Source organism: Elaeis guineensis, unplaced genomic scaffold, assembly GCF_000442705.2.
Source record: "Elaeis guineensis isolate ETL-2024a unplaced genomic scaffold, EG11 Super_Scaffold_1000265, whole genome shotgun sequence".
Taxonomy (NCBI): domain Eukaryota; kingdom Viridiplantae; phylum Streptophyta; class Magnoliopsida; order Arecales; family Arecaceae; genus Elaeis; species Elaeis guineensis.
The window spans coordinates 243,607-268,999 of record NW_027332432.1 but is presented as its reverse complement, the minus strand read 5'-3'; the positions used below and the strand labels follow the sequence as shown (position 1 = coordinate 268,999).

General features: G+C 35.9%; 1 protein-coding gene and 3 non-coding genes across 4 annotated transcripts; 2 read left to right on the top strand and 2 right to left on the bottom strand.

The window, feature by feature from the left end:
* Positions 1–14,253: 14,253 nt before the first annotated feature.
* Positions 14,254–14,326, bottom strand: TRNAF-GAA (transfer RNA phenylalanine (anticodon GAA)). The gene has a single exon. It is a non-coding gene; the product is annotated as a tRNA-Phe (tRNA).
* A 1,902-nt stretch (positions 14,327–16,228) lies between these two features.
* Positions 16,229–16,301, top strand: TRNAT-UGU (transfer RNA threonine (anticodon UGU)). The gene has a single exon. It is a non-coding gene; the product is annotated as a tRNA-Thr (tRNA).
* A 1,231-nt stretch (positions 16,302–17,532) lies between these two features.
* On the bottom strand, positions 17,533–17,618 carry TRNAS-GGA (transfer RNA serine (anticodon GGA)). Its single transcript has one exon. It is a non-coding gene; the product is annotated as a tRNA-Ser (tRNA).
* A 204-nt stretch (positions 17,619–17,822) lies between these two features.
* Positions 17,823–19,023, top strand: LOC140854593 (uncharacterized). Its single transcript, XM_073250546.1, is given in 3 exon segments — positions 17,823–17,827; positions 18,563–18,676; positions 18,678–19,023. Coding segments are annotated over 3 exon segments (228 nt in total). The 3' UTR covers positions 18,787–19,023.
* Positions 19,024–25,393: the final 6,370 nt, after the last annotated feature.

The window sequence follows — 25,393 nt, the reverse complement described above, 5'->3', positions numbered from 1 at the left end:
TAAGAATTAAGTAAGATTGAAAATCCTTTCTTTATATACGAAGAAAGATTCTGATTTGATTGATATCAGGAGATCAAATGAGTTCTTCATTCATTCATTGAATGATAAATAACTACAAGTGAAGGAGATACACGATTTAAATAATAGAAGATCCAATATTTCACAATTGTATCTAGAATAACTGGAAAAGTGGAAACAAGACTGGATATAATTTGATCGTTATGAACCAATCCAAAATCGTTGTAGACCGAACCAATCATTAGTTCCCAACCATGGGTCGAATGAAATCCGATCCATAAATCAGTAACTAAAAGAATCAAAAAAGCTTTTATTGTGTCACTTAAGTTATAGAGGAATTCCTGAATCCAAGAATTAAGAATGACAAGTTCTTCATTACCCAGAATAAAATAACCACTTAGAATAGCGAAACAAATTATATTTGTCGAGAAATCCAAAATGATATGGAGATGATATTCATTGTGTGTTTTGACCAATTGTATCGTTTCCTTGTGTATTCCTATACGAAGTTTTTGTATATGCGTCTCCGGGTACTCCTTTATCATTTCATCCAAGAGGAATAGTTCTTCCAATTCTATGAATCTTTCTAGAACGTTTTTCTCTTGAATATCATTCAAAAAAGTTTCGGATTTCCCGGTATTCCACCAATTAGTAACCCAAGGTTCCAGACATTTATTAAATGAGAGAGAGACCCACCAGGGCAAAAATATTATGGATGAAATATATGGGAGGGAGACCAAGGCTTTCTTTTTTTTTTCATTTTTATCCTAAAAGGACCTTATTCTATTTCTATATTCCTTTCCTTCTAGATCCGAGATCTAAATTATTACACAAAAATAGGAAATAGATCCATGGGTTCAATACCTTTTTATAGAACTCGTACTTCAGAGAAATATCAAATAGAGTCGACGGTTGTATTAAAAAGGAAATTAGCAAGTTTTTTTCAATTTTTTCTTCAGTTCATTTCAAAATACTTCAATTGGTACGCGCAAGAAATAGGCCAATTCGGCAGCTTTTTGTTCAATTTCTTGTGGAGTAAAATACTCATCAGTACGAGTCAAGGGAATGGCTCCTTGGCCTCTGATTTCCATATAAAGGACACGACGAGGATAAAGACCCTCTTTAACCTCCATTCTGATTGATTGTATATCTTTCATAAGTAAGCGAAGGAAGATGCGACGATTTATTCCAGGAAATCCCCAACGAAAAATACACACTATTCCTTCTTTTCTATCGAATCTGTCATAACCACTACCTACATTCCATGAAATTGTGCACCACAAATAGGAGCTAATGAATAGACCGGCGATCCCATAGAAAGACATCACGATCCCTTGTGGAAAAAAAATAATTTGCTGAGATGGAAATACGGATATCAGATTCCTACCAAGATAACTGGAAGTTCCAACCACTAAGAATCCTAGCGAACCTAAAAAAAGGATACAGGCCCAGAAAAAATTACTTGTTTTTCGAGACCCCATTATAAGTTCTATCCATATATGTTCTGATCGCCAATTCATACTCTACTAGATCCAGTTGCATTCGATTGGAATTGAGAGAATAACCCAAATGAATTTTACTTTCTTGATCCCGAAGTAACTTTCATTAACTAGCACTATTCTGATGTAAACCGTTAGAAGTAATTTGTTAGATACATTGACTTTCCATTTAAATAAAATATTCGCCGATCCATTTTTAATTTAACCAGCTATACCTGCATATACATGCATTTATGCGGATATCATGTATCCGCATAAATGCATAATAGTTCTTTCATTTGTGTTCGTAAAGAGTCACATATCGTACCATATTACACTAAATAAATATCTGTATTATGATCCAGCGTTGAAATAAATTGATGAGATTTGGTCCCATCGGATCTAGACAATCTTATTTTTTTGGACATGAAGAGATAAAGAAGCCATTGCAATTGCCGGAAATACTAGGCCCACTAAAGGCACAAAAATAGAGGGTAAGTTGAGATCTGTCATAGAATGGGTGCCTCGATTTAATATTTCTATCTATTAGAAAGAAAAAGATATCTTATGATATGATAAGTATATCTATCCTAAGTATATATCATAAACTGTATTATATTTATAATATAATTTTATTATATTTATAATATTATTTATTATATATAAAAATATTATTTAATAATTATATTCTAATTATTTATTAATAATTTATTAAATTTAATAAAAAATATTATTTCTTTTTTATTTTGATTTCGATATTTTTTTTTATTGTCTATATTAATACGTAAGAAGGCCAGATAATTTTTTTTTAATTTTCCCTAATTCTAATTCCTCGGAGGGAGAAATTCACTTTTTTATCCTGTTGATAGAAGGTTCGTGATTACTAATCATGAATAGAGGTAGGATAAAAAAATAGATCTGGAGGAAAAACTAAAAAGTAATTACCCGAAGCTTCTAACTCTTATTACAAGTAGAACTTATGTCATCAAAGAAAACACCATTCTTTTTAGTTTTTTTTTTGATTACGATGAACTAAATACTTGTTCGCTACAAATAATTGAATTTAGTACTATACTTTATAAATTTTTTGAATTTTGATTCGAGGGAAAGAAACCGTGGAGCTGAAATAACTCACTCAGAACACTTTTTAAAGGATTACGTGGTACAATTGGGTCAAATAAGCCTTTATGGAATAAATACTCAGCCGCTTGTGAACCATCGGGTACTGTCTTATTCAATGTTTGTTCAATTACTCTTTTGCCCGCAAATGCAATGTAGGCATTAGGTTCAGCAACAATGACATCTCCCAACATACCAAAACTGGCTGTTACTCCACCGGTTGTAGGAGATGTAAGGATTGATACATAGAATAATTTTTTATTTGATTGATAATTATGTGAAGCGGAAGATATTTTAGCCATTTGCATCAAACTCAAACTTCCTTCTTGCATGCGCGCTCCTCCAGAAGCACACACAATAATGACAGGTAGAGATCGATTAGTAGCATACTCGATCAAACGGGTGATTTTCTCGCCTACTACAGATCCCATACTACCTCCCATGAACTTAAAATCCATAACTCCAATTGCTATGGGAATACCATTTAGTTGACCTATGCCTGTTTGAACAGCTTCAGTTAAACCTGTCTTTCTTTGATAAGAATCGATACGATCTCTATAGGGTTTCCCCTCTGAATGAAATTCAATGGGGTCCATAGAGACCATATCTTCATCCATAGGATCCCAAGTCCCCGGATCAATCGAAAGTTCGATTCTATCTGAACTGCTCATTTTCAAATGATATCCACACTGTTCACAAATATTCATTTTTGACCTAAAAAATTTTTTATAATTTAATCCATAACAATTTTCGCATTGAATCCATAAATGTCTGTATTTTTTTTTTCTACCGAAATCATTAGATCTTCTTCTTATATTGAAATCACTGCCATTTTTACTAGTTCTTATACCAGAACTTCCACTTTCACTACCGGTTACATTTTCAGTACAAATGAAACTATAAATGTAACTGTCACTGTAATTGTCGGTACCACCCGAAATGGAACTATTAATACTGACTTCAAAACGAAGATAATTATCAATGCAACTATTAATGTGATTATTCCAACTAGATTGAGTATCATATATGTAATGATAATAGTTGTGATTGTTTCTCTTAGACCCATTATTTAAATAACTAGAAAAAAAACTTTCTAGTTCACTCAGAAAAGAACTATCATTGTCAATCTCAAAAATCTGATTTTCAATATCAAAACATACAGAAAAACTGTCACCATTACTATCCCTAACTAAAAAAGTGTCATCAGAGATCAAACTCCAAATATCCCTGATATCAAATAAATAATCAACATTTCTGAAACTATAACTGCCACTATCACTCCGACTAGGAATGTTTTTCTCCGTACCATTTAGAATGGGTTCTTCACTTCCACTGGTATGTCCAATAGCATCAAGACTATCCATTGATTTATTTAGTCCACACCTATGTTCTAACTTATCGTTAGACAACATCGAATTGAACCACCATTTTTCCATAGAGTCTTCTTGCCCCCTATTTGATGAAAATACAATAGATGAATAGTCATTCCATGAATAATCATTTTACTATTTTATTTCCTATCAGGAATTAAGCATATGAATGCAATCATTAAGATTGTTAACTAATAAGATAACAATAACGTAACAAGTGAGTATTGAAAGTACTGATTTTTGGGGGGGAGTCCAAAGTATCACTTCAATATATTGATAGAATCTTTTTCTCAATTAAAAAATATAAAGACAGGTTTCTCTCATGTCATGTACTACAAATTCTCATCGAAAAGAAAAATAGTTGTTTCTTCCTATAAATAAAGAATTCGTTCTCGTATAATCTTGTATCGTATAATCAAATAATAAGTTTCTATTCCGACACGGAAAGAAAAGACAATATACAGGATGGGTAGAAAGAGCCCCTCCTTTGGCTTGATCTATAGCCTGAAACTACGGGATATAAAATGATCCAACAACCCCAAGATCCATAGGATTAATTATGGATTCAACAATAAACAATAGAAGTATTGAGTTATAGAAGTATTGAGTTGTTTAGTCTTCGATCTTATCTTGTATTTAGATCTTATGTATAGGAAAATAGGTAAGTAAATAAGTAAATAAGTAAGGTCTGTACATATGAGAGATATATGCAAATACCAAATACATAGTATAGGATGCTCATTCTTTATTTTATTCGGTTCGGCTCAATCCTTTTTTTTTAGGAAAAGATTGGGCCGAGTTTAATTGCAATCAATTAGAAGAACAAACAGGAATTACTGAATTATGCACGCTTATTTTATCTCTTCATCTATCCAGCTTATCTACTGGTTCGAATTCGAATTTGATCTCCTTCCATACTTCACAAGCGGCAGCTAGTTCAGGGCTCCATTTGCTAGCTTCACGGATAATTTCATTACCTTCACGAGCAAGATCACGTCCTTCATTACGAGCTTGTACACACGCTTCTAAAGCCACCCGATTAGCTACTGCACCGGGTGCATTTCCCCAAGGGTGTCCTAAAGTTCCTCCGCCAAACTGTAGTACGGAATCATCCCCAAAGATTTCGGTCAGGGCAGGCATATGCCAAACATGAATACCCCCTGAAGCCACGGGTATAACACCTGGCATAGAGACCCAATCTTGAGTAAAAAAGATACCGCGACTTCGGTCTTTTTCAATAAAATCATCACGTAATAAATCAACAAAACCCAAAGTCATCTCACGTTCCCCTTCCAGTTTACCCACTACTGTACCCGCGTGAATATGATCTCCACCAGACATACGTAATGCTTTAGCTAGTACACGAAAATGCATACCATGATTTTTCTGTCTATCAATAACTGCATGCATTGCGCGATGGATGTGAAGAAGTAGGCCGTTATCGCGGCAATAATAAGCCAAGCTAGTATTTGCAGTGAATCCCCCAGTTAAGTAGTCATGCATTACGATAGGAGCTCCCAATTCTCTGGCAAATACGGCCCTTTTGATCATTTCTTCACATGTACCCGCAGTAGCATTCAAGTAATGTCCTTTGATTTCACCCGTTTCGGCCTGCGCTTTATAAATTGCTTCGGCACAAAATAAGAAACGGTCTCTCCAACGCATAAATGGTTGTGAGTTCACGTTTTCATCATCCTTGGTAAAATCAAGTCCACCGCGTAGACATTCATAAACCGCTCTACCGTAGTTCTTTGCGGATAATCCCAATTTTGGTTTAATAGTACATCCCAATAGAGGACGACCATACTTGTTCAACTTATCTCTTTCAGATTGGATACCATGAGGCGGGCCTTGGAAAGTTTTGGAATAAGAAGGGGGAATTCGCAGATCCTCCAGACGTAGAGCTCGTAGGGCTTTGAAACCAAATACATTACCCACAATGGAAGTAAACATGTTAGTAACAGAACCTTCTTCAAAAAGGTCTAAAGGATAAGCTACATAAGCAATATATTGATTTTCCTCCCCGACAACGGTTTCGATGTGGTAGCATCGTCCTTTGTAACGATCAAGACTGGTAAGTCCATCAGTCCACACAGTTGTCCATGTACCAGTAGAAGATTCGGCAGCTACCGCTGCCCCTGCTTCCTCAGGCGGAACTCCGGGTTGAGGAGTTACTCGGAATGCTGCCAAGATATCGGTATCTTTGGTTTCGTAGTCAGGAGTATAATAAGTCAATTTGTAATCTTTAACACCAGCTTTAAATCCAACACTTGCTTTAGTCTCTGTTTGTGGTGACATAAGTCCCTCCCTACAACTCATGAATTAAGAATTCTCACAACGACAAGGTCTACTCGATATGGATTAGGCGTGAATGAAACCTTTGACAAAAAGAAAATCTTTCAAAAAATATTCAACTAATATTATCAACTAATTAAAATGTTATGTTAAAATGGTTCGGTTCGTTATTAGACCATGTATTTGATTCACCAAATACATCATTATTGTATACTCTTTAATATATATGGCGCAACCCAATCCTTGTTTTGCAAGTTTATAATTGAATTGATCCCCTTCTTATTTTGAATCTAAATATCTGAATACTAAGATAATCCCCTCTTGACAGTAATATATGTTGTATACGTAAATCCTATTATGTGAAAATAGGCATAAATTCATCCATGAAAGGGTATAAAGAATAGGCGGAAATCTAATCTATATGCAAAAAAATAAAAAAATAAAGAACAATGGTCAGTGAAATCGAAATAATGAATCATAAATCAAGTTCGGGTTCGAATTCCATAGATAATCTAATATAGATGGTATTTTCTATAATGATAGAGAAATGAAACACACTTACTCACGATTTCATCTACTTGACATTTTGAAAAAAGAATTGGCTGAACTTGAAAATTTACTCATTCAATGAGTAAACGATTGAATCAGATTCGGTTGGGTGGTACCAACTAAATCGAGTACTAACTCCCATTTTTTTTCTTATTGAATTAACCGATCAACTTGCTATCGGACATTTATTTTCGATTTGACATGGCACTATTCCAAAAAAAATTTCGACATATTTCACTTTATTATAATTATGAGAATCAATCCTACTCCTTCTAGTCCTGTGGTTTCCACACTTGAAGAAAAAAACCTAGGGCGTATCGCTCAAATTATTGGCCCAGTACTGGATGTCGTTTTTCCCCCGGGCAAGATGCCTAATATTTATAACGCTTTGGTAGTTAAGGGTCGAGATACTGTCGGTCAGCAAATTAATGTGACTTGTGAGGTACAACAATTATTAGGAAATAATCGAGTTAGAGCTGTAGCTATGAGTGCTACAGATGGTCTGATGAGAGGAATGGAAGTGATTGACACGGGAGCTCCTCTAAGTGTTCCAGTCGGCGGAGCTACTCTCGGACGAATTTTCAACGTTCTTGGGGAACCTGTTGATAATTTAGGTCCTGTAGATACTCGCACAACATCTCCTATTCATAGATCTGCGCCTGCCTTTATACAGTTAGATACGAAATTATCAATCTTTGAAACAGGGATTAAAGTGGTGGATCTTTTAGCTCCTTATCGCCGTGGAGGAAAAATCGGACTATTTGGGGGAGCTGGAGTGGGTAAAACAGTACTCATCATGGAATTGATCAATAACATTGCCAAAGCTCATGGAGGCGTATCCGTATTTGGCGGAGTAGGCGAACGTACTCGTGAAGGAAATGATCTTTACATGGAAATGAAAGAATCCGGAGTGATTAATGAAAAAAATATTGCGGAATCAAAAGTAGCTCTAGTCTATGGTCAAATGAATGAACCGCCGGGAGCTCGTATGAGAGTTGGTTTAACTGCCCTAACCATGGCGGAATATTTCCGGGATGTTAATGAACAAGACGTGCTTCTATTCATCGACAATATTTTTCGTTTCGTCCAAGCAGGATCAGAAGTATCCGCCTTATTAGGGAGAATGCCTTCCGCAGTGGGTTATCAACCTACCCTTAGTACAGAAATGGGTTCTTTGCAAGAAAGAATTACCTCTACCAAAGAGGGATCTATAACTTCGATCCAAGCGGTTTATGTACCTGCGGACGATTTGACCGACCCTGCTCCTGCCACGACATTTGCACATTTAGATGCTACTACCGTACTATCAAGAGTATTAGCTGCTAAAGGTATTTATCCAGCAGTGGATCCGTTAGATTCAACGTCAACTATGTTACAACCTCGAATCGTTGGTGAGGAACATTATGAAACTGCGCAAAGAGTTAAGCAAACTTCACAACGTTACAAAGAACTTCAGGACATTATAGCTATCCTTGGGTTGGACGAATTATCCGAAGAAGATCGTTTAACTGTAGCAAGAGCACGAAAAATTGAGCGTTTCTTATCACAACCCTTCTTCGTGGCAGAAGTATTTACTGGTTCTCCAGGGAAATATGTTGGTCTTGCAGAAACAATTAGGGGGTTTCAATTGATCCTTTCCGGAGAATTAGACGGTCTTCCCGAGCAGGCCTTTTATTTGGTGGGTAACATCGATGAAGCTACCGCGAAAGCTATGAACTTAGAAGTGGAGAGCAAATTGAAGAAATGACCTTAAATCTTTGTGTACTGACTCCTAATCGAATTATTTGGGATTCAGAAGTGAAAGAAATCATTTTATCTACTAATAGTGGCCAAATTGGCGTATTACCAAACCACGCCCCTATTGCCACGGCTGTAGATATAGGTCTTTTGAGAATACGCCTCAACGACCAATGGTTAACGGTGGCTCTGATGGGTGGTTTCGCTAGAATAGGTAATAATGAGATCACCATTTTAGGAAATGATGCGGAGATGAGTACTGACATTGATCCGCAAGAAGCTCAGCAAGCTCTTGAAATAGCTGAAGCTAACTTGAGTAGAGCTGAGGGTAAGAGACAAGCAATTGAAGCGAATCTAGCTCTCAGACGAGCTAGGACACGAGTAGAGGCTGTAAATGCTATTTCCTCCTAGTCAAGTCAATACATCAAAATAATCAAAAGAAGTTCTTTAGAACTGTATGATATAACGAAAAAAAAAAGAAAATGGGTAGAAAAACTTATTAGATATCACTCAATTGACTTCGGTATCTAATAAGTTCTACCTACTATTGGATTTGAACCAATGACTCCCGCCGTATGAAAGCAATACTCTAACCACTGAGTTAAGTAGGTTATTCACTTATAGGATTATAAGTGGAATATTATTTCTAAGCAATACCAATCTGTTAACAGTAGACGGATCAGAGAGCTATCATGTGGGATTATGGAATATCCATCTTGACAAGAAATTATCCATATGTTAATATAATATATCTATGACAAGGGCTATAGCTCAGTTAGGTAGAGCACCTCGTTTACACGTGCGCTAATGCTTTTCAGGGGAGCCCATTATGCAATAAACATAATTGATCTTATTGACAAATCGATGTCTTACTCCACAGATAGATTCGAGGGAACAAGAGAACAATAGCCTGACAAATATTGGGTTCGGTCCGATTCAGGTGCGAATTCAGGTGCCAAATCAAATAGAACCCGCCATTGATTTGATAGTTGATAAGGTAAATACCCAGTCCATTCAATGCTAGGCATAATGAGTATAAGGGCCTCAAAATAACCTTTTTTCGTCCTATGAACTTTAAGGTGTATGAAGTCTCATATTCGACTCTTGCAGCGTAGCGATAGAGACTCCATCTAACTTAGTTTGATCTAGGCCGAAGGCAGACCTAAGTCAAGGTAACCCTTCTTTGAAACACTTTGGTATTGCTCCTAGATCAGAATACAAATGATGAATCAGAGCACATGGAACCATCTCATTATTTTCCTGTAAAGAAAAATATGGTGGACTAACTGATCTTTACATCAGTTTATGAAAGAGCCCAATGCAACAAAATGCATGTTGGGTCTTTGAAACAGTTCGAATCATTTCGATAATAATCAGTTTGATCTGTTTTACCGAGAAGGTCTACGGTTCGAGTCCGTATAGCCCTAATACATTCTATTTTAGTTTAGTATAGTTTTCATTTCCTCATTAGTACTTGTTTATAGACTGGTCGGTTGGTTGATCCAAAAGTATTACCACATGTTCATGTAAATACATAGGGACAGGAAAATAAAAACAATAAAAAACAATAATTCATTCCAATAGATCTAATCAGTATTTGTAAAATCTCGGATAAAATACTCATCTTCCTTCATTAATCTTCGTGGATGGATTACATATGACCTTTTTCCTCTTTTCCTGTCCATGATTAAAGAGTTAGTGATATATTTTTGCGTTGGTATATCGAATCCGGTCAATTTATGAAGTGAGAATCATGACATGATTCTGTCTAAAAACTTCAACAGTCACATAGATCTAGGACCTATTCTTTTCTTGTATTTGTTTTGTGTGTGGAGTCGCCTGACTAATCGCTTTTTGGCAGAACAACAACCCCAATTGATTGATTTAGAGATAATGCAGAGATAATGAATTGGTCCTAAATGTATCAATTTCCTTCTTCTATATTCTATGAGTTGAGTTGGTTTTGGGATTTGGTCTGTCAAATCATTCGATAATGTCTAATTCTTTCTATTAGAAGTATCTTTCTTATGTAGATTAGATAATTTACGATTCCGTCTATTATACCACTCTGTGGTATGTTTCATTGTGTAATGTGGGTTTGCTGTAAAACAAACCTTTTTCTTGTAGTGAAATCCAACCCATCGGGTTTTCTTACTATTACTAAGTGTTATTGCCGTAACAAAACAAACAAGTATTTTGGTTCATTCCAAATCGCGATCTTTCTTTAGTACTCGAGATTGGCCTGAAATGGAATGACTCTTTTTTTTTCATTCTAACTCTAATGAAATAACTCGATTCTTTTTATTTTATTTCTGAGAGGGTCAGTCGGTATAGTACAAGAAAAAAGTTTCGAATTTTTTTTGTATAGAAAGATATGAGTTGTTATATGTAAACTCGCAACTCAACGGATTGAATCAAATCAATTAAGGAAAATAGAAATGAAATCCAGGATAAGGAAAGGAGAAAAAATATAATCGTTCGGTGCTTTAGATTATGTTTATGTAATGTATTCGTATCAAATCAATAGAAGCAATGATCCTATACACAGATATTAATGAAAAAAAAATACTTCGAAAAGAATATGCTAGAAATCCCTAGATATTTTACCCCATATGACTACTGAAATTTTTTCCGTTTTGAATTTTTTTTTTTATATTATATTTCTATATTATTTTTATATTATATTTCTATATTAATTATATTTTTTTATATGTTTTTATTTTCTTTTATTTTCATTATCTCATTATATATATGTAATGAAACATAGGATTAATTCGCATTATTAATTTAGTAATATTATCAATTAGTATTAGAATATGTACTAGTATAATATTTAATTAATATTTTAGTTTAGTAATGTAATTAGTAATTAATTACTATTTAATTACTTGTTAATTACTTGACTTTTTACTTTTTTTTCTTTTTTTATATTATAGTACTTTTTTATTTTTATTTTTTTATAGAGTATTTTTATACTCTATTTTATAGAGTATAGAGATAAAGTATAGAGAAACCGAGACAAAGCGATAGAATTTAGTTTGTGTAAGAGAACCCTATGTCTACACCATATCGAAATAGAATCGAAATAAAAAAAATGTAAGTGGAATTCCGTTAAATGAATCTTTAAACAAGACATGCCCCACAGCAAACAAACTCTAAACTATGCGGTTTGATTTGATCAAAATCAATTCTTGTTTCGCCTAATAAGTTCTGGATGAATTGACAATTCCAATTCGAATCGAATAATTCAGCATATTCCACATATATTTATATTCCACAATAATAATTAATAGGAGTACATTTATGTTTCTGCTTCACGAATATGATATTTTCTGGGCATTTCTGATAATATCAAGCGTTATTCCTATCTTGACATTTGTAATTTCCGGAGTTTTAGCACCGGTTAGTGGAAGGACCAGAGAAGCTTTCGAGTTATGAATCGGGTATAGAACCCATGGGGGATGCTTGGTTACAATTCCGAATCCGCTATTACATGTTTGCTCCTAGTTTTTGTTGTTTTTGGATGTTGAAACGGTCTTTCTTTATCCGTGGGCAATGAGTTTCGATGTATTGGGTGTATCTGTATTTATCGAAGCTTTCATTTTCGTGCTTATCCCAATTGTTGGTTCAGTTTATGCATGGCGAAAAGGAGCATTGGAATGGTCTTAACTGAATATTCAGACAATCAAAATAAAAGGGAAGAAAAGATTATATTGAGACAGTTATGAATTTGATTGAGTTTCCATTACTTGACCAAACAACCCCAATTCAGTTATCAACTACATCGAATGATCTTTCGAATTGGTCAAGACTCTCTAGTTTATGGCCGCTTCTATATGGTACCAGTTGTTGTTTCATTGAATTTGCTTCATTAATAGGCTCGCCGATTCGACTTTGATCGTTATGGATTGGTACCAAAATCGAGTCCTAGGCAAGCGGACCTAATTTTTAACAGCCGGCACAGTAACAATGAAAATGGCTCCTTCTTTAGTGAGATTATATGAGCAAATGCCTGAACCAAAATATGTCATGCTATGGGAGCTTTGTACTATTTACAGGAGGATGTTCAGTACTGATTCTTATAGTACTGTTCGGGGAGTCGATAAGCTAATTCCTGTGGATGTCTATTTGCCGGCTGTCCACCTAAACCAGAAGCAGTTATAGATGCTATAATGAAACTTCGTAAGAAGATATCTCGAGAAATCTTTGAAGATAGAACTGTGTCTCAACAGGAAAATCGAATGTTTTTCTACCAATCACAAGTTTTATGTTCGAACGCAAGTACTCATACTGGAAATTACGATCAAGGATTGCTCTATCAATCACCATCTACTTCAGAGATGCCTTCTGAAACATTTTTCAAATCCAAAAGTTCAATATCTTCCCACGAATTAGTGAATCAGGCAGGGTTCTTTTGTGCAGAATAAGAAACAGCGGGTCAATCTTTGAAAATTTCATTGTAAATGTAGTAAATGTGAAATACTCATACAAATGGTGGAGAGATCAAGAAATGCAGCAGGATCGTTTATCTGATTGGTTAGTCAAGCATGAGCTAGTTCATAGATCTTTGGGCTTCGATTGCCGAGGAATAGAGACTTTACAAATAAAAACCGAGGATTGGTACTCCATTGCTGTCATTTCATATGTATATGGTTACAATATTTACGCCCCAGTGTGCCTATGATGTACACCAGGCGGATTTTTAGCTAGTGTGTATCATCTTACGAGAATACAATATGGTGTAGATAAAACCAGAAGAAGTATGCATAAAAGTATTTGTCCCAAGGAATAATCCTAGAATCTCGTCTGTTTTCTGGATTTGGAAAAGTGCTGATTTTCAAGAACGCGAATCTTATGATATGTTGGGAATCTCTTATGATAAATCATCCACGCCTTAAACGTATCTTGATGCCTGAAAGTTGGATAGGCTGGCCCTTACGTAAGGACTATATTACCCCAAATTTCTATGAAATACAAGATGCTCATTGAATGATAAGGAAACTAATGTTCACTTATACGACACAACTCCAGATTTCATTCAAGTCAAGGAATATTTTTTACGTTCTGTTCTAGATGAAACAGAGTAACTGGACTCTAATTCGTATTATGGATAGGCCTAAAAAAGGCTTCATTGCTATTCCTGAATTGGAAAAAGATAATATCTATTTTGTATGAGCAGAAACAAAAAGATGAATCAAAAGAGTTCTGCACCATGAACTTGTACCGCGCACATCACTTAGACAGACCTCGGAAAGTAACGTAAGCAAAGTGAAGAAATAGAATAAATATAAAAGAAAAAGCGAAATTCCGAAATAAAAAGGGATTGAATTTATTTGTATTGTGTCTGAAATGCATCCTGTCTATTCCTATTCTTCAACCCCTCTATACTTTTTTTAAGTTTTTTCAAACTTTTTTCTTTTTTTTTGATATATATATGAAGACTTAGCACTCTTTTTGAGTGAGAGAAAGCACAATATGAACAAACAAGAAAGAAAAAAGAAACAAAAAAAGGGAACATAATCCACTTTAGTTCTTTACCATAACCATACATATATTTTTACCCATCTCTAAAAATGGAGGTATATATCTATACGCTAGATGAATAAGTATTCTTGACTATTAACGAATATATATCCTGATCTGTCTCGATTAATTTGTATGAATATCTATCCGATATATTATTCATGTGTCAGGAACCAGATTTGAACTGGTGACACGAGGATTTTCAGTCCTCTGCTCTACCAACTGAGCTATCCCGACCATTTCCCGTGCATTATCCTAGTAGAGTACTTGTATCTATGTCAATTAAAGGGACTAAATCTAAATAAAGTAAAGTATTAAATAAAGTAAAGTATTAAAAAATTTTATCTAATAAATGTAAGGATAATGATATGGAATGTGAATGATTCAATAATAGAGATTCCTTGCCCATATATGTTCATTTGTACAGGTATCGTATCTATCCAAATTGGGATAAGATCCAAAGATTCTCCTCGGATCCATTTGTGAAAGAGTAGAGTGAATGAGAAAGAAAGATAGTGAATTTTGTTTGAACCACTGATGAAAAAAAGAGGATAAATAGTTAGGAAGTAAAATGGACTTTTTGTTGGGGATAGAGGGACTTGAACCCTCACGATTTCTAAAGTCGACGGATTTTCCTCTTACTATAAATTTCATTGTTGTCGGTATTGACATGTAGAACGGGACTCTCTCTTTATTCTCGTCCGATTAATCAGTTTTTCAAAAGATCTATCAAACTCGGGAATGAATGATTTGATCACTGAATATTCGATTCTTCCTTCAACTTCGATTGGAATGGATTCACAATAACTCTGAATTTTTTCTTTCATATATATATATATTCGATAGATTCGGGTCGTGATTAATCGTTTGATATGTTAGTATGTATACGTACGTATTAGATATATTATATAGGGCCGTCCTTTCTGTAATTTCGATAGAGGAATTCCAGCTACCAACACAACGTAGTCAACTCCATTCGTTAGAACAGCTTCCATTGAGTCTCTGCACCTATCCTTTTTTATTCTAGTTTTATAAACCCTTGTTTTCTCAAAATAAAGATTTGGCTCAGGATTGCCCATTTTTAATTCCAGGGTTTCTCTGAATTTGGAAGTTACCACTTAGTAGGTTTCCATACTAAGGCTCAATCCCATCAAGTCCGTAGCGTCTACCAATTTCGCCATATCCCCTTTTGATTTGAGACCAAGATCCAGTTGGAATTCCACCCATCTCTTTCATTTATTTTGGAACTGTTGAATTCATTAGATAATGATTCCCATATCGAAAAAGTGTATGCTGCTATTTGATTTTTTTGGCGATCCTCTATCAGTTTATTTCTATTGGATAAACCTTGTTTCAATCAGAAATGATTCTATCATTGATGTATCCGCAATTCAATATGGATAGATATATCCCATATATATATGTTTCTCCCTCCCTTTCTTTTTTACAGTGCGATTTGGAATACTGGAACGGTCGATATTCATTCTTCTTTTTTTTTTTCGTCCTATCTCTTCCTTTTCCGAATGAAACCAGAAGAATGTCTCATTCTAATTTGGATTGTATCTTTATCCTTATCTTATCTTTTCTTAGGACCGATCCGCTCGCTATACGCTATAATTATTGCTATAACTGCTTTACTTTAAGAAATAAATTTATTTTATATTAAGAAATAATTAGATTTTTTATAATCATAATTATAATTTTAAATTTTCATTAATATATATAATTATATATACATATTCATTAACATATAATATATACATATTAAAAAATATAAATATAATGTATAAATATATAATATAAAATGCATAAAAAAAAGAATAGAATGTATAAATAATAATTAATGTAATTAATATGATAGAATGAAAATTCGACTAATTAGTCATATATTTCTATTAGAAAAATATCTATTAGAAAATAGAATTCTATTAATTCTATTTAGTCATATCTAGTTCTATATTATTAGTTATATCTAATGATATATATATAATGATATAGATATAACAATAGAACTATGAATATGAACTATATAGTTCATATTAAATTAATAGCTAATAGCCCTAAGCTAAGATCCAGCAGTTTCCTGAATTCCTATACATTATTTCTATTGTATATACTATTTCTATTTCTGTTATGTGAGCCCGCTTAGCTCAGAGGTTAGAGCATCGCATTTGTAATGCGATGGTCATCGGTTCGATTCCGATAGCTGGCTTTTTTTTCTCTATCGATTTTTCCATGATTGATAATCTCTCCTTTCTCAAAATGTTGGATCACCGATCTATTATGTCGTGGTAACTTGTAACTATGAATAAAAATGGATTGGAGCAATTAGATCTCTACAGAACAAATCATAAAACGGAGCCTCAACTTCCTATATATACATATACAAAAAATTCGGATATTAATAGAATTCATTTCATTCTACTTTGTAATACTTCAGTAAATTTAGCTTTGCTTTGTTTATCCTTTAGTTCAGTCTTAATTTAAGATTTATTCTGTAAAATGAAATTTCAATAAAATAAAAAAGGAGTCTTTATGTCTCGTTATCGGAGGACCTCGTTCAAAAAAATACGCCGTCTGGGGACTTTACCAGGACTAACTAGTAAAAGACCTAAATCCGGAAGTGATCTTAAAACCCAATTGCGTTCTGGGAAAAGATCGCAATATCGTATTCGTCTAGAAGAAAAACAGAAATTGCGTTTTCATTATGGTCTGACGGAGCGACAATTAGTTAGATATGTACATATCGCTGGAAAAGCCAAAGGGTCAACAGGTCAGGTTTTACTACAACTACTTGAGATGCGTTTGGATAACATCCTTTTTCGATTGGGTATGGCTTCGACCATTCCTGGAGCTAGGCAATTAGTTAACCATAGACATATTTTAGTTAATGGTCATATAGTGGATATACCAAGTTATCGTTGCAAACCCCGAGATATTATTACTACGAAGGATAAACAAAGATCGAAAGCTCTGATTCAAAATTATATTGCTTCACCCCCCCCCGAGGAATTGCCAAAACATTTGACTATTGACTCATTCCAATATAAAGGATTAGTAAATCAAATAATAGATAGTAAATGGATCGGTTTGAAAATAAATGAGTTGTTAGTCGTAGAATATTATTCCCGCCAGACTTGAACCTAACGAAAATAACAAAGAAAGATTCAGAGAATTTTGCCCTCTTTTCGACGAAGTAAATAGATCTAAGGGCCTTGATCCGCATTTTTCTCATTCACGTATTACAATAGATCAGCAGTAGGATTTTTTTTCTTTTTGTTCTTTCCGATATTTGTATTTTACGTACCGCAGTAATGTAATTAGGAATAGAGAATTCTGAAATAGAGAATTCTATCAAATAAAGTCTTATTGCTGGAATAATGGTATCAGTTGTTATTTGATTTGATACATTGTGGTCGGTCACGTTGGTGAATTAACAGAAACGGAAAGAGAGGGATTCGAACCCTCGGTAAACAAAGCCTACATAGCAGTTCCAATGCTACGCCTTGAACCACTCGGCCATCTCTCCTACATAATCTTATTATTGACCAGAAACCGAGTGAATAGCGAGTCATTCATATTATTGGCAGTACAGGTATGACCGATCAATGGTTCCATAGGAATAATTCCTTTCAAATTTCCTATTTCTCAACACCAACTTCTCTCATCAGCTACCCATGGATCTATTACAATTCATGAATCGTCCCATGGATTTTGATTTCCATTGTATGGCATGACGTATACACGTCATGTAAACAAAACGGATGGTTACTCTACTCTATTTTATCATGGAATAATTATTCTTTTCCTCTTGGATCATAACCAAATCAAAACTTCTCGAGTTATCAAAATCCGTAGTAAAAGAAAGTCCTTGGTTATTCAACTTAGATGAAATCTTAGATGAAATAGTAATAGTTCCGTTCATTGGTATATCTACGAAATTGTAATGAAATCCAATCTGATTCAAATATTTCATATCTCTCCTTGTCCAAACAAAATGGGACAATTTGAGCGGAAGGTCCACATTTTTAGAATTAGTCTGTTTTATGTTATTTCGTATTGTACATTCCTTTGTTTGTGGGATCATTTTCCCCGAAGGGTAATGAAAAGAATTCTAATTAAGATTATAGAAAGGATTGCTAATTATGCTAGATCTCGGATAAATGTAAATTTTATTGATAAGACCTCTTCAATTGTAGCCAATATTCTATTACGAATAATTCCGACAACTTCAGGAGAAAAAAAGGCATTTACCTATTACAGAGATGGTGCGATTTGATTCTTTTTTCTTCTTTTTTTAGACTTCAGTATTATGAGAAAGATATGTGATTCGGGATAGAAAGAACCAAATTATTGAAATAAACCTACGCTTGGTGAAGGTGAGTTTGAAGATAGAACAATTCCTTCTGTCGTGTATCCTCGATTGATGCAGCCTCGGATGCTTCAATTGTTAATTTGAGTATTGAGCGAAAGGTTACACTATGGGTTCTATATTGTAGGTCAATCCTATTCCACTAGTACCAATAGGCAGCATAGGGGAAGAAGCACTACACCAAGGAATCAACAATACGAAAACTTTGTTATAAATTTCCCTTTTCCTTATTGGTATCGGGACTAACAAGAATGGTTGGGACAACAAACATCCATCTCGTTCGTACTTTGGATACCCGTATAACCATCAAAGATCGTTGAAGTGACTAATTCCTGAAAATAGGAGGCGTTGAGGACAAAGAAATTGTTGGAGTTACCATTTCCATCTAGCACTAATATGATTGGTGTTAAAAAAACCTCTTGCGGGAAGGCTGGCTAGAGATTTCTTGTAAAAATACCAGCTCCTGTCAGTTCATAATGAGAATAGTGAAATTTTGATTCCATGGATTATTCCCTTAGTACTATGCACAGAAGGGGGGAGCCGTATGAGATGAAAATCTCACGTACGGTTCTGGAACGGAGATTCTTGAATAGAATGAACGACCGTAACGGATGTTGGCTCAATCCGAAGGAAATTATGCGGAAGCTTTACAGAATTATTATGAAGCTACGCGACCAGAAATTGATCCTATGATCGAAGTTATATACTCTATAACATAGGCCTTATACACACAAGCAACGGAGAGCATACAAAGGCTTTGGAATATTATTTCCAGGCACTCGAACGAAACCCATTTTTACCACAAGCTTTTAATAATATGGCCGTGATCTGTCATTACGTGCGACTATCTCCACTATAGAAAGAAGGAAAAAAAGATCAAATCAACTAGTAAATACTAGAAAAAATGGGCTTTCTACATATGCATCGTTCAAAGCAACGATTTGATCAGCTGTAGTAAGGAAAGAGACTTCACGAGAACCAAAATAGGAAGAAATAGATACGGCCTATATATTCTATGGATAAAGGATCGAATTGATAGAGAAGCACCGTAAAGATCAATTAGCGAGCTATTGGTCGATACAGTTAAGAACTGCTTACTTATGTCATGATATGGAATAAAAGTTAGGAATCAACTTATGTAATAGAGTCGATCCACTAAGGTATTGAGCAGCGGTGTAGCATCAGATCCCAAAGATAGTAAGTTCTTTTTTTTTTTTCTATGGAGGAAAAAAGTCTTTTCAAAGATTCTATATGAATTTCATATATGAAACCGAGATAGTTACCTTTCAGAAAATTCTAACGATATAGGGGAATATCTATGTTTCATTCGTCTGAAGGTGGGAAAAAAGATAAAACTAATTATTGATCAAAATAGAGTTTGAAACTTAATGTAATTAACTTCTTTTGTTTTGTTAACCCAAGAAAAAATGGGATAGATTTATGAGAAATCTAATTCAGTTAGCATAGGATAGATTAAGATGGAACGCAAAAAGAATCGATTGCTGAGCCGTATGAGGTAGGAAACTCTCAAGTACGGTTCTAAGGAAAGGAACCACTATTCCGACCGGGGAGAACAGGCCATTCTACAGGGTGATTCCGAAATTGCGGAGGCTTGGTCCGATCAAGCTGCTGAGTATTGGAAACAAGCTATAGCGCTTACTCCAGGTAATTATATTGAAGCACATAATTGGTTGAAGATCACGAGGCGTTTCGAATTCGAATAAGACCGCTCTTTTGTTTAATTCATTAAAATTGGGTGTTGGATCCATCAATCAAATAAAATAGATCGTTCCTATGAGAAGATCCAATCAAGAATTCATTATATCCCTTCCTTCTAAAATAGAATATTTTAGTATGGTATCTCATAGGGATAAATGATACGGATACAGTATAGAATAGAACTAAATAAAGCTAATAAAAGATACTTCGAATGACTATAAGATATCATCAGAATGGATCTTATTAATTCTATTCTAATGAATTATCTTGTGATTTGAAATTAAAGTAATAAGATATTACGTTCCATGGAAGTAGATCCATATGGACACTTATACATTCAGATATAAAAATACACTAGGTTGCACAAAAAAATAGTTTTTTCGTCACGCCGGTAAAGGATTTTCCAAGATAAAAAAGGGTCCGTGGGGCACCTAATCGTTATGTCATAATAGATCCGAACACTTGCCTCGGATCGACTTCAATATCATAATTGCTCTAGTGAATAACTAAATAAAATAAAATAGATAGATGGGGGATAGGAAAGAAAAGGACTAATCATAAATAAAATATCTATCTTTCAGAGGTTCACTAAAAACTTGACTGTTGGCGGGTTTCTTGTATATGTTGTCCGGAAAGAGGAGGACTTAATGATTATTCGTTCGCCGGAACCAGAAGTGAAATTGTTGTAGATAGGGATCCTATAAAAACGTCTTTCGAGGAATGGGCCAGACCCGGCCATTTCTCAAGAACAATAGCTAAGGGCCCTGATACTACCACTTGGATCTGGAACCTACATGCTGATGCTCACGATTTCGATAGTCATACCAGTGATTTGGAGGAGATCTCCCGAAAAGTATTTAGTGCTCATTTTGGTCAACTCTCCATTATCTTTCTTTGGCTGAGTGGCATGTACTTCCATGGCGCCCGTTTTTCCAATTATGAAGCATGGCTAAGTGATCCTACTCATATTGGACCAGTGCCCAGGTAGTTTGGCCAATAGTAGGTCAAGAAATATTGAATGGTGATGTGGGCGGGGGTTTCCGAGGAATACAAATAACCTCCGGTTTTTTTCAGATTTGGCGAGCATCTGGAATAACTAGTGAATTACAACTCTATTGTACCGCAATTGGTGCATTGGTCTTTGCATCGTTAATGCTTTTTGCCGGTTGGTTCCATTATCACAAAGCTGCCCCAAAATTGGCTTGGTTCCAAGATGTAGAATCTATGTTGAATCACCACTTAGCGGGGTTACTAGGACTTGGGTCTCTCTCTTGGGCGGGACACCAAATCCATGTATCTTTACCGATTAACCAATTTCTCGATGCTGGAGTTGATCCTAAAGAGATACCACTTCCTCATGAATTTATCTTGAATCGGGACCTTTTGGCTCAACTTTATCCCAGTTTTGCCGAGGGAGCAACCCCCCTTTTCACCTTGAATTGGTCAAAATACGCGGAATTCCTGAGTTTTCGTGGAGGATTAGATCCAATAACAGGGGGCCTATGGCTGAGCGATATTGCACACCATCATTTAGCTATTGCTATTCTTTTCCTGATCGCTGGTCATATGTATAGGACCAACTGGGGCATCGGTCATGGCCTTAAAGACATTTTAGAGGCTCATAAAGGTCCATTTACAGGCCAGGGCCATAAGGGCCTATATGAATCCTAACAACGTCATGGCATGCTCAATTATCTCTTAACCTGGCTATGTTAGGTTCTTTAACCATTGTTGTAGCTCACCATATGTATTCCATGCCCCCTATCCATACCTAGCTATTGATTATGGTACACAACTTTCGTTGTTCACACATCACATGTGGATCGGTGGATTTCTCATAGTTGGTGCTGCTGCACATGCAGCCATTTTTATGGTAAGAGACTATGATCCAACTACTCGATACAACGATCTATTAGATCGTGTCCTTAGGCACCGCGATGCAATCATATCACATCTTAACTGGGCATGTATATTTCTAGGTTTTCACAGTTTTGGCTTGTATATTCATAATGATACCATGAGCGCTTTAGGGCGGCCCCAAGATATGTTTTCAGATACCGCTATACAATTACAACCCATCTTTTCTCAATGGGTACAAAACATTCATGCTTTAGCACCTGGGATAACAGCTCCTGGTGCAACAACAAGTACCAGCTTAACTTGGGGGGGGGGTGAGTTAGTAGCAGTAGGCGGCAAAGTAGCTTTGTTACCTATTCCATTAGGAACCGCAGATTTTTTGGTCCATCACATTCATGCATTTACGATCCATGTGACTGTATTGATACTACTGAAAGGTGTTCTATTTGCTCGCAGTTCCCGTTTGATACCCGATAAAGCAAATCTTGGTTTTCGTTTCCCTTGTGATGGACCTGGAAGAGGGGGGACATGTCAAGTATCCGCCTGGGATCATGTCTTCTTAGGTCTATTCTGGATGTACAATGCAATTTCGGTAGTCATTTTCCATTTCAGTTGGAAAATGCAGTCGGATGTTTGGGGTACTATAAGTGATCAAGGGGTGGTAACTCATATCACAGGAGGAAACTTTGCACAGAGTTCCATTACTATTAATGGGTGGCTCCGAGATTTCTTATGGGCACAGGCATCTCAGGTAATTCAGTCTTATGGTTCTTCATTATCCGCATATGGTCTTTTTTTCTTAGGTGCTCATTTTATTTGGGCTTTCAGTTTAATGTTTCTATTCAGTGGCCGTGGTTATTGGCAAGAACTCATTGAATCCATCGTTTGGGCTCATAACAAATTAAAAGTTGCTCCTGCTACTCAGCCTAGAGCCTTGAGCATTGTACAAGGACGTGCTGTAGGAGTAACCCATTACCTTCTGGGTGGAATTGCCACAACATGGGCATTCTTCTTAGCAAGAATTATTGCAGTAGGATAATGGCTAGGAGGATTTGAAAGGCATTATGGCATTAAGATTTCCGAGGTTTAGCCTCGGCTTAGCTCAGGACCCCACTACTCGTCGTATTTGGTTTGGTATTGCTACCGCACATGACTTCGAGAGTCATGATGATATTACTGAGGAACGTCTTTATCAGAACATTTTTGCTTCTCATTTTGGGCAGTTAGCAATAATCTTTCTGTGGACGTCCGGAAATCTGTTTCATGTAGCTTGGCAAGGAAATTTTGAGTCATGGATACAGGACCCCTTACATGTAAGACCTATTGCTCATGCAATTTGGGATCCTCATTTTGGTCAACCAGCTGTAGAAGCCTTTACTCGAGGGGGTGCTATCGGCCCAGTGAATATCGCTTATTCCGGTGTTTATCAGTGGTGGTATACCAATCGGATTGCGCACCAATGAGGATCTTTATACAGGAGCTCTTTTTCTATTATTTCTTTCTGCTATATCCTTAATAGCGGGTTGGTTACATCTACAACCCAAATGGAAACCAAGTGTTTCGTGGTTCAAAAATGCCGAATCTCGTCTCAATCATCATTTGTCAGGACTTTTCGGAGTAAGTTCCTTGGCTTGGGCAGGACATTTAGTTCATATCGCTATTCCCGGATCCAGGGGAGAGTACGTCAGATGGAATAATTTCTTAGACGTATTACCGTATCCTCAAGGGTTGGGACCACTTTTTACGGGTCAGTGGAATCTTTATGCTCAAAACCCTGATTCGAGTAGTCATTTATTTGGTACTTCCCAAGGAGCCGGAACTGCCATTCTAACCCTTCTTGGGGGATTCCATCCACAAACGCAAAGTTTATGGTTGACCGATATTGCTCATCATCATTTAGCTATTGCATTTATTTTTCTCGTTGCTGGTCATATGTATAGAACTAACTTCGGAATTGGACACAGTATCAAAGATCTTTTAGAAACACATATTCCTCCGGGGGGTCGATTAGGACGTGGGCATAAGGGTCTTTATGACACAATCAATAATTCGATTCATTTTCAATTAGGTCTTGCTCTAGCCTCTTTAGGGGTTATTACTTCCTTAGTAGCTCAACACATGTACTCTTTACCTGCTTATGCGTTCATAGCACAAGACTTTACTACTCAAGCTGCCTTATATACTCATCACCAATACATCGCAGGGTTCATCATGACAGGAGCCTTTGCTCATGGAGCTATATTCTTCATTAGAGATTACAATCCGGAACAGAATGAGGATAATGTATTGGCAAGAATGTTAGACCATAAAGAAGCTATCAAATCTCATTTAAGTTGGGCCAGCCTCTTTCTCGGGTTCCATACCTTGGGCCTTTATGTTCATAACGACGTCATGCTCGCTTTTGGTACTCCGGAAAAACAAATCTTGATCGAACCCATATTTGCCCAATGGATACAATCCGCTCATGGTAAGACTTCATATGGGTTCGATGTACTCTTATCTTCAACGAATGGTCCAGCATTCAATGCTGGTCAAAGCATATGGTTACCTGGCTGGTTGAATGCTGTTAATGAGAATAGTAATTCGCTCTTCTTAACAATAGGTCCTGGAGATTTCTTGGTTCATCATGCTATTGCTCTAGGTTTGCATACAACTACATTGATTTTAGTAAAAGGTGCTTTAGATGCACGTGGTTCCAAGTTAATGCCAGATAAAAAGGATTTTGGTTATAGTTTTCCTTGCGACGGCCCAGGACGCGGCGGTACTTGTGATATTTCGGCTTGGGACGCATTTTATTTGGCAGTTTTCTGGATGTTAAATACCATTGGATGGGTTACTTTTTATTGGCATTGGAAACACATCACATTATGGCAGGGTAACGTTTCACAATTTAATGAATCCTCCACTTATTTGATGGGATGGTTAAGAGATTATCTATGGTTAAACTCTTCACAACTTATCAATGGGTATAACCCTTTTGGTATGAATAGTTTATCGGTATGGGCGTGGATGTTCTTATTTGGACATCTTGTTTGGGCTATTGGATTTATGTTCTTAATTTCCTGGCGTGGATATTGGCAGGAATTGATTGAAACTTTAGCATGGGCTCATGAACGCACACCTTTGGCTAATTTAATTCGATGGAGAGATAAGCCAGTGGCTCTTTCCATTGTGCAAGCAAGATTGGTTGGATTAGCCCACTTTTCCGTAGGTTATATATTCACTTATGCAGCTTTCTTGATTGCCTCTACATCAGGAAAATTTGGTTAATTTAGTTTTTTTTTATGTACTGTATCAGCAACAATCTCATTTGTTTCAATGGAGAGGGAGGATTTGCCTTCTTGTATTTTACATCT